This window comes from Kickxella alabastrina (assembly GCF_025024165.1).
Source record: "Kickxella alabastrina strain RSA 675 chromosome Unknown BX661scaffold_51, whole genome shotgun sequence".
Classification (NCBI taxonomy): domain Eukaryota; kingdom Fungi; phylum Kickxellomycota; class Kickxellomycetes; order Kickxellales; family Kickxellaceae; genus Kickxella; species Kickxella alabastrina.
Window position 1 is genome coordinate 21,364 of NW_026251522.1, and position 10,109 is coordinate 31,472.

A 10,109-nucleotide genomic window follows, 5' to 3' on the forward strand; every position below is an offset into this window, starting at 1 on the left:
TAGAAAGATGAGCAGCTCGACGACAAGCAGACAAAGCAGCGGGGGATTCTGGAAGCGCACGCCTGCGTATACGCCGTCCATAGTGGACACAGCATTTGCAACTACCACCAGGCTCGACCCACCGGCAGCATCGGCAGTGGCGGCATCGGCATCGGCAGCGGCAGCGGCACCATCACCATCACCATCACCAGCACCAGCACCAGCACCAGCACCATCACAATCACAATCACCATCACCAGCACCAGCACCAGCACCAGCAGTGACAGCAGCAGCACCACCACCAGTGACCGCAGCCGCCCCACAGACTCTCACGCCCACACCGCCACCAACATTGCTACCACAGGCTCCATCGCAGAGCACCCCCTTGTCCTCACTAGAACCAACCGCCTTCGAGCACAAGTTCCAAACCCTCCTCTCCCAGCCCAACATCGACCTCGACTCGCTGCGCAGGCTCAGCTGGAAAGGCATCCCCGCAAAGTTCCGGCCCACGTCCTGGCGCCTCCTCATGGGCTACGGCCCGCTCAACTCCACGCGCCGCCAGGCCACGCTCCAGCGCAAGCGCAAGGAGTACCTCGACTGGCGCACACAGACGTTTGGCCGCGGCGAGGACGCGCTGGACCGACAGCTCTGGCACCAGATCCGCATCGACGTGCCGCGGACACAGCCCGGGTGCGCCGAGTTCCATGAGGAGCGGCTGCAGAGAAGCCTGGAGCGCGTGCTGTACTGCTGGGCAGCACGCCACCCGGCCAGCGGCTATGTCCAGGGGATCAACGACCTGGTGACGACGTTTTACCGCGTGTTCATGCAGGAGGGGCCGAGCGTGGATTTTGAGGTGGTCGAGGCCGACAGCTTCTGGTGCCTAACCAAGCTTCTGGACGGCATACAGGACAACTACACGCACGCGCAGCCTGGCATCCAGAGGCAGATCGTGCGCATGAAGGAGCTGGTGGCGCGCATCGACCGCGACCTTGCTGCCCACCTGGACGCGCATGGCGTCGAGTTTATTCAGTTTGCTTTCCGCTGGATGAACTGCCTGCTGATGCGCGAGCTCAGCCTGGACTGCGTCGTGCGCGTCTGGGACACGTACCTGGCAGAGGGCGGCGGCGCCCAGGGCTTCTCGGCCTTCCACACGTATGTGTGCGCGGCGTTCCTGCTTCGGTGGAGCAGGGAGCTGCGCGCGATGGACTTCCAGGAGATCATGGTTTTCCTGCAGCGCCCGCCGACTGCCGCATGGACAGACCGCGACGTCGAGCTGCTTCTCTCAGAGGCCTACGTCATCAAGTGCCTGTACGACGGGTCGCCGAGCCATTTGCGCTGAGCACGGAGATAAAAGTAGAATGAAGCAGATGAAGCAGATGAAGCAGATGAAGCAGATGAAGCAGATGAAGCAGATGAAGCAGATCAGGCAGATCAGGCAGATCAAGCATATCATGCAGATGAAGCAGATCAGGCAGATCAAGCATATCAAGCATATCAAGCATATCAAGCATATCAAGCATATCAAGCAGATGAATCAAATGAATTTAATAGTGCGACACAAAAAGGTACGCGCCCAGAGCCACCACCGCGCCCAGCGCCTTGATCCCCAGCGCCGCCGACCGGACAAAGGCCGCCGGCACAGCCGCGGCAGCCGCCAGGGGCACGGCCAGCGCCGCCGCGGTGCGCAGCCATCCGGGCCTCCACGCGTCGACAACCCGGCACACCTCCTCCTGCATCTCGCTGATGCCCGCCTCATTGGCCACCACGGCGTCGGCGCGCCTGGCCTTTTCCTCCAAGCCCATCTGCGCCCTCACCCTCGCCTGCGCCTCCTGCCTCCCAAGCCCGCTCCGCTCGCGCAGCCGCCTCACCTGCGTCTCCTCAGCACACACGACGACCACAACCCGGCCACACAGGCGATCCATCCCAGACTCGTACAGCAGCGGCACGTCCAGGATGCACAGTGCGTGGCCGCGCAGGTAGTGTTGCAGGAGGAGATGCAGGATGCGGCGCCGCACGTAGGGGTGTGTGCGCTGGTTGAGCGCTTGGCGCTGGGCGGGGTCATTGAAGATTATTGCGCCGAGCTTGGCCCGGTCGATGGTGCGGTCGGGGTGGAGGATGCTGGGGCCGAAGTGGGAGACGACCCTGCGGTATGAGGCTTGGCCCGGCTGCATTATTTCGTGCGCTATTGCGTCTGCGTCTATGACCGGGATGCCCCGGGCGCGCAGCGCCTTGCTGGCTGTGCTCTTGCCGCTGGCAATTCCGCCTGTGAGCCCGACAATGAGCATTGCTGTGGAACAATAAGGATAGAGACAAAATAAAATAAAATAGAATAGAATAGAATAAAATAAAATAAAATACAAAATTCCGTTGTTGAAATGCAAGTGAGAAAGAGAGAAAAATAGTGGGCCAGTAAGAAAGAGGAAAAAGAAGGGGAAAGAAACCCCCCACCCGCCAGCCAAAAAATACAACCACAGGATTGTCTGATTGATTGTCTGATTCAGTTATGCCTAGCCCTCTTCCTCTTGTTCGCCTTCTTTCCCTTTTTGGACCCAGCGCCTGTGCCTGCGCCTGTGCCTGCGCCTGCGCCTGCGCCCATGCCTGCGCCAGCACCCGCGCCGTTCTGCTTCTGCTTCTGCTTGTGCAGGGCCAGCATCTCCGGCGGCGGATACGTCCACGGCGGCATCGGCGGGGCGCCAAGCCACATCGGCGGCACATAGTCGTTGGCGACCTCGCCTAGCGCAAACCCAGCAGCACCCAGCTCCACCTCCAGCTCCAGCTCCTTGGCCAGATCCATCACAGCACCCGACGGTCTCACGCCCAGCACCCCCGCGCCCACAGCAGCAGCCGTAGCAGCCGTAGTAGCTGCAGCAGCTGCAGCACCCGAAGCAGCCGCAGCAGCCGTAGCACCCGAAGCAGCGCGGTCCACAGCTCTCAGAATAGTCGCATCCCAGGCGCCGCGCACGTGCTCCAGCACATACCGGCCAACCGGCAGCCTCTGTATCTCCGCCAACACATTGCGCAAAGCATGCATTGACGGCTGCGGCGCATCCGCCGGAAACATATCCGCGGCCGTCACCTTCGAGGTGCGCACGGCCTGAGATGCTCTGTCCAGGTGCGTGACCCATAGCTGCGACGGACTGCCGCGCAGCCACGCGGACAGCCACCAGGACAGCCGCTCGGTCTCGGTGATCTCCTCCAGGGCCATGCCGCTGCCGCCTGCTGCCAGACTCGCCTCGGGGCTGGTCGCCGGAACGTGGTGCTCGAGCTTTGTTCCCAATGTCACCGTCACCCGCGCCTCGCCACTGCCGCCCTCGCCCTCACCCTCGCCCTCACCCTCGCCCTGACTGAACCCGTCAATCCCGCAGCGCACGAGCAACCGGGTGGCCCCAAATGCCCACACAGTGTAGCTGGCATTGGCCGCAGCGCCCACAGTATCCGGCCCCGGCCCCGGCCGCGGCTCCGTACCGCCGCCGGAGCCGCGGCCCAGAGCCAGCGTCTGCGTTCTATCGAGCATCTGCGAGCGCACGGCTGCGTCGCAGTACATCTGGCGCAGCTTCCGGGGCGTCCACGCGCGGCCAGGCACCAGCGGGCGGTCAACCACAGCCAAGCGGCGGCCGCCCACCATGGCGACCTCCAGGGGTATCAGTAGATCGCGGTGGTAGGCCAGCGGCAAAGTCAGCAGTGCCAGCAGCGCGCTGTCCGACAACGCCACGTCCGCGCGGGCCTGCTCCGCCAGCCGCCGCACGTGCGGGTCCTTGGTCATCACCGGCCTGCCTCCCCCCATGGCCACCTCCCCCGCCTGCTGCTGCTGCTGCTGCTGCTGAACCCGCCCGCCATGCGACACCTCCCTGACCCCGTGGCATACGCCGCACTGCAGCAGCGTATCGCGGTACTCCAGCGGCACGTGCCCCGAGGTAATCGGCCGAATAGCCATCACCCGTGTGGGCATGTACATCGGCGCATACGCCTCCAGCGCCTCGCGCCTTTGCTTCTCCAGCCACCCGCGGCACTGCGCCAGAAGCTCCGGCGAAACGTCGCGCAGGGACTCTGTGGTCTTCTCCTGCAGCAGCCTGCGGAACTCCTTCTGCTCTGCCTCCACGCGCCCGCGCAACCGCATAAACTCTGCCTGCTCCCTTGCTCCCAGCGCTTTCGCTCCACGGGAGCCCAGAAACTGGCACCGCTGGTGCTCCGCCAATGTCAATTGCGAGAATGGCCCGGCGTATCCGCGCGGCAAGTGCGCTGCGAGGTCTTTCGCTGTTACGTGTGGGGTTGGGTCGGCTTTTGGCTGCGCAGGCTGGGTTGGTGCGTCGGCGGGCGTGGGCCCGTCTAGCGCGGCCATGGCTGCAAGCATGTCGGTGGGGATCGTGGCTTGGGTGGCTTGGGCCGCGTCTGCGTGCGGGCTGGGCTTCTTGTTTGCCGGCTGCATTGCCCCGAGCAGCGCCCCGACGACGTCGTCCTGGTCGCTGGCCTTAGTCGACCGCGTGCGTGTGCTCACCGGAGGGTCGGTCTGCACCAATGCCCCTGAACGCAACGACGACGGCTTCTGCTGCTGGTGCTGCGGCTGCTGGATGTGTTGTTGTTGCGGCTGCTGCTGCTGGTGCTGCGGCTGCTGGATGTGTTGTTGTTGCGGCTGCTGCTGCTGGTGCTGCGGCTGCTGGATGTGTTGTTGTTGCGGCTGCTGCTGCTGCTGCTGCTGGGCTTGCTGCCGCGGCTGCTGCTGTGTTTGTTGTTGCTGCGGCTGGAGAACAACCGGTGCCGCCACAGATGCCTCGGCGACATTCCCGATAACTGTGTATTTCCTGTACGTCTCCGGGTCGAAAAACTGGCCCTTCCCCAGCTTGGGAACAAACTGGTCGCGAAACCGATCCTCGAGCTCGCGGTACTTTTGCTTGATTGATTCGGACACCAGCCAGGCCGTCTTCGCCGACTTTGCGCTTTCAGCCACATCCGTCACCTCAGCGATCTCCGGCACCACCTCTTCTATTTCTTGGGATTCTGCTGCCGGCTCAGTCATTTGAACAGCCGCCACAGTCTCCACCGCTGCCCCCACCATAACCTGCTCTTCACTCGGCTTTTCGACAGAAATAGGCTCCGGAGCGACCGGCTCTACAGTCGCTGATTCCATAACCACGTCTTCTTGGTCTGGAATTGACTCGAAAATATCCTCCTCATCACTGCTCTCTGCCTTATCGCAGATCTCCGGCGAGTGTCTGGTGGATACCGCCGGCGTGTGGTTTTGCGAAATAAACCGCTCGACATCTTCATCCTCGCAGATCTCTTCAAAATCGCCAAGGAACCCTCCCATATCTTCCATCTCCTCGTCTTCGTCGCCATCGCCATCTCGGTCGCCATTATTGCTGTTGCCATCGTTGCTTCTGTTGCTAGCGTTGCTGTTCATGCTTGTTGGTTGCTTATCGCCGTTGGTTTGCTCGTCGAGTTCTTCAAGAGAAAGTCTTCGGTTACGCAGCTCCATTCACTGAATTACGTAAAAGTTTTTAGGGGAGGGGGGAGAGGGGTTTAAAATGTAAAAATATGTATATATAAATTAGAGCGAAAAAAGAAATAAGAAAGGGAAATCAATTACGCGTGAGGCAACTTGTAATAAAATCCTTCAAAAAAAAAAAAAAAAAAAAAAAAGTATTTGAATTTCGCGTTTTATAAGTGTAATCAACTGATCAGATCCATATTAAAACCAAAAATATTTACTATTAAAATAATAAAAGTTAATCGAGACTACAAAAAAGAGCTAAAAAAAACTTTACATTATAATAAAATCTATGCGCGCATGGAGTATCATACCATTGTGATTTCACGTGTTTGCGTTGTTGTGTTGACTCAGCCCAATTCTGATATTACATCTTAGGCTTTTCGGGTGAGACCATGTCAGTTGCATATGGGCCATAAATTCCCCTCCCGGCTGAGCTCTCCTTTGACTTTGGAATGTGCAGCCAGCGCATCACTAGCAGCAAGGTCGGATACAGACGGCTACATGCCGTCCACTATTGAAAGAAACCCCAGTCTACCACTGACCATAGCTGTTAAAAAACATAAAGAGAAAAATATATAATATTTGAGGCACGCAAAATAATTGAATTTTATTTATAATCTCAAAGCTTTTTAAGGCCACAAATTATTTTTTTTTAAGCTCACGATTTCAGTTGATCGATTACAAAAAAATGTTGTTTTTAAATACAAAGCCGAGTTATTGCAGCGCAGATTCGTGCGCTCTTTAACTTTTTTAAATAAAATTTTTTAATGAATTTCATCAGAAATTTTGAGCCTAGGCCTGCTAATTACGACCATACGACGGCAGCAGAGATAGGGACAGTTGCAGATGTTACCAAGCTAGTGAATGATTTCACACATGGCTTTAACAACTTTGCTAAAATGGAGGTGGTCTGGACAGGCTTTTTTTGCATTGGGGGGCACATGCTCAAATTGACAGAGCATGTGGGTGCTGTTGAGGTGAAACAGACAGCAATTGGGACCAATCAGGCGGCAATGGAAACCAAAATGGACAAAATGGCGAGCCGGTTTAGCACTTTGGCCAACAGACAGCAGCACCCCGAGACACTTTTCCCGGGGTTGTTCCTTTTATGAAGAATCCAAGGCGCAAAGGAAAATTCGAATCGATCCGATACCCAATCAAGACAGCAATTGCTCCTGTGGTTCGTGGAGATCATGTAAAGCTGATATAAATTTATTTGCGTGCCATAGCATATTTGGTAGTCTCTAAAACCTCACTATTTTACAAGTTTGAAGCTTTGCCTGAAAGTGACAGCTACTTCCAAGTGACTGCGACATTGGGTGAGTAGGGGAAGGCAAAGGAACTCTAGATGGTTACCGATGTTCAGGCTTCATTTGCATAAGTTTGCTTATCCATCTTCAACAATGGGGAAAGCTGCATTTCTTTTAGGGCTATCGTGCTCTATAAAAATGTGGGTCTAAATCGATATATTCAAGTCTTAAAAATTACTTAACTGAAAAAAGGGGGCAGCGCTGTATATATCATGGTGTTCCTTGATGTTAGCCAGCAATAACAGAAATGTGTATAGTGGCCATGAGGGCGATCTTGATTGTTGAAAAGGGAAGATAGTGGCTTGAAATGTGTGTTGGGCACCACAAGGACCCTCCCAGAAGCACTTGGTGACATCAGAATTAGAGATGGCAATGTATTGTAAGTTATCCATTTTGCAGCTAATTTGGTTTGTTTTATTGGCTACATTGCAACAAATATTTTTGTATATTAGTATTTTTATTAGTGACCGTATCAAAGCTGGTAAGGGAGGATGACAATCTTACTGAAGAAAAAACCATGGTGGTGCTTAACTCTATTATTGCGCGGTCATTTTTGGGGGATATGGGCAAATTGTTCAGTGGTGATGAAGAAGACATTGGATTAGACATAAAGATTCAGATAGTGAAGTGCTCTAAGTCTGCTGAGCCCACTGCTGACACTGCGCTTACCACTGGTACTGTGCGTGCTGTTATTATGTTTGACATCAGCACTGCAGGTATTGCCAAGCCAATTTACGTCCCACCTCCTGGCTTGTCTCCCTATCCTGTTGTCAGTAGAATCATCTTTGAGTTAATTGAACTAGTTTTATCTGTTGTGACCATTACTGTCAAATATGTTATTGACAACATTGTCTATGGCAGGAACCGCCAAATTAACATTCAGAATTTTGAACCAATGGTAGAGTTGGCGATAGCCAGCCAAATTGATGCTCGCCCAGCTGGAGACCCGATATTGATTAACATTAAACACATTCGAAATGAGTTTAGAGGACAGATCGACCAGCATTACGAATCACGTGGTTCATCGGCCACTGTTTTGTCTGTAAATAAAGCTGAAGTGTTGGTATTAACGCCCACACTTTCTCCTGTATTGACACCTGCTTGCACTTGCCCTTGTTCCTCAGAACCTGCAACTATTCCTGTGGCCAAACGCAGGCGTGGACGGCCGATAAAAGTTGCTACCACCCAGTAATTTGCTTCCACTTTTATTTTTTATCTTGATATTTTAACTTTTTTATTCACTTTGTTTAAATTTGTTTGTTTACTAAAATACAATCAAAATAGTAGCCGGCAGCAAAAAATGTAAAAATAAAATGAAGCACATGCAGGTGTTAAACTCGGTATCAGGGGATATAAAAAGCAATAGTTGAAAGGGGGCAATCAGAGGGCCAATTTTACAGACTACTAGTGGTCATACAAACAGTTACCCCAAAGTCCACTTTTACACTTATGGGCAAGCCATAGAGTTTGGAAAACAACTTTTAGTTACTTATAACTGCTGTTTTTCCAGCAGCAACACTAAAAACCATTTAAATACACAGTTATACATAGTAATATATGCTACTGTATTCAATGTGCATTTCTTGAATTGACAAAACTATTGTATTAAAGCATTGTTACCATCAACCATCTGTACAGTGTAAAGTTCTGTATATTCAAGTTCTTTAAACTTGATAAATAAAACTCCAATTTGGCCTTTAAGATCATTTGTTAATTTTTTAAAAGTACGTGTATTATATGGAAGAATCCGAATTACATCCGTATAGATTTTATACCGATAAAATATAGATTCCACTGTGAAACGACCTTTAAAGTGGTTTTCTATTTTTTTATACAATCCATTTGAAGGCATATCTTCGCCAACCATAATCGGAGTAGTTAAACCATAACACTTGTCCTTTAAAAGATTATTTATTTGTTCAGCCGTGTATTTATTTACTTTCTTGCCTTTGGCACTGTGGGGAACTTCAGATCTCATCGGTAATGCGTTTGATACTTGTATACTGGGCAGACTGGTGAAAAGGCTACAAATAAATGCAAAGTATGTGCTATTGTTGTTGAATAAAAATGCGTGTATTAAATATACTTTCATGAAGGAAAAGTATTTGTTTTTATACATGCCCAGCAGCAGACTGATAGATGTATGCTGCTCTGCTTTTATTTTTTGGTTTAAAAATGGAAAAATGAAAAATGAAAAATAAAATCCCCCGGCTTGGCACTCTATAATTCATTCGTGTTTCATTTTTTTTGACTACCACTTTTTATTATTAGCTGTCATTGTTAAAATAATTAGGAGTACTTGTTTGCATTCCAAATCATTTTTCTATAATTTTTTTACAGTACATTCTCACCCACATCCGCTGCCAATATAAAAGTTTTACTATAAAAGTTTTTGTAAATTTATAAATTCACGTGAATCAGCAGTTTTTTGTTCACTATCATTTTATTTTTACAATATCGGTATTTGTAGCTCCCTTTTTCACAAAAAGTCGCAAAGAAATTTGCGCTAGTAGGTGGTTCTGATTTTGCCTATTGTTTTCCCTGACCGACGTAACAATAATATTGTGTTAAAAGTATTGGTTATCCAAAAAGATGAACTAAAAGAAAGCTGGCGAGTGAATGGCCGCAACTATTCATATTGATTATTATTTATACTAATTGTATGAATATTCCCGCATATCCAAGTAGGAAACTATCTGGGGTTTGATTCATTAATCAATTACTAAGGACAAGCCGGATTTTCTTGTATCACACTCAGTCATAAAAAGGGCAAATCAACATTTATTAGTTTTTTTTCCTGGTTTTTGAATATAGTTTTGGGAATACATTGACCGAATTCACTCGTTAATAAAAATAGTTTGGAATGCAAAAAGGTACTCCTAATTATTTTAACAATGACAGCTAATAATAAAAAGTGGTAGTCAAAAAAAATGAAACACGAATGAATTATAGAGTGCCAAGCCGGGGGATTTTATTTTTCATTTTTCATTTTTCCATTTTTAAACCAAAAAATAAAAGCAGAGCAGCATACATCTATCAGTCTGCTGCTGGGCATGTATAAAAACAAATACTTTTCCTTCATGAAAGTATATTTAATACACGCATTTTTATTCAACAACAATAGCACATACTTTGCATTTATTTGTAGCCTTTTCACCAGTCTGCCCAGTATACAAGTATCAAACGCATTACCGATGAGATCTGAAGTTCCCCACAGTGCCAAAGGCAAGGAAGTAAATAAATACACGGCTGAACAAATAAATAATCTTTTAAAGGACAAGTGTTATGGTTTAAATACTCCGATTAAGGTTGGTGGAAATATGCCTGCAAAA

General features: G+C 50.4%; 2 protein-coding genes across 2 annotated transcripts; both read left to right on the forward strand.

Annotated features, from left to right (window-relative positions):
- Positions 1 to 2,482: 2,482 nt before the first annotated feature.
- On the forward strand, positions 2,483 to 3,361 carry BX661DRAFT_189901 (uncharacterized protein; the record flags this gene model as incomplete). The annotated part of the gene is made up of 3 exons (XM_051537618.1): positions 2,483 to 2,549; positions 2,920 to 3,062; positions 3,147 to 3,361. 3 exons carry the CDS (start codon positions 2,483 to 2,485, stop codon positions 3,321 to 3,323), a joined length of 387 nt encoding a protein of 128 aa, XP_051388549.1. The 3' UTR covers positions 3,324 to 3,361.
- A 3,576-nt stretch (positions 3,362 to 6,937) lies between these two features.
- On the forward strand, positions 6,938 to 8,011 carry BX661DRAFT_83662 (uncharacterized protein). Its single transcript, XM_051539514.1, has one exon. It carries the CDS (start codon positions 7,295 to 7,297, stop codon positions 7,967 to 7,969), a length of 675 nt encoding a protein of 224 aa, XP_051388550.1. The 5' UTR covers positions 6,938 to 7,294; the 3' UTR covers positions 7,970 to 8,011.
- The last annotated feature ends 2,098 nt before the right edge of the window (positions 8,012 to 10,109 follow it).

What these genes read in the sequence shown, in the direction of transcription:
- BX661DRAFT_83662 (XM_051539514.1), top strand. Translation starts at nt 7,295, where the DNA reads ATGGTGGTGCTTAACTCTATTATTGCGCGGTCATTTTTGGGGGATATG.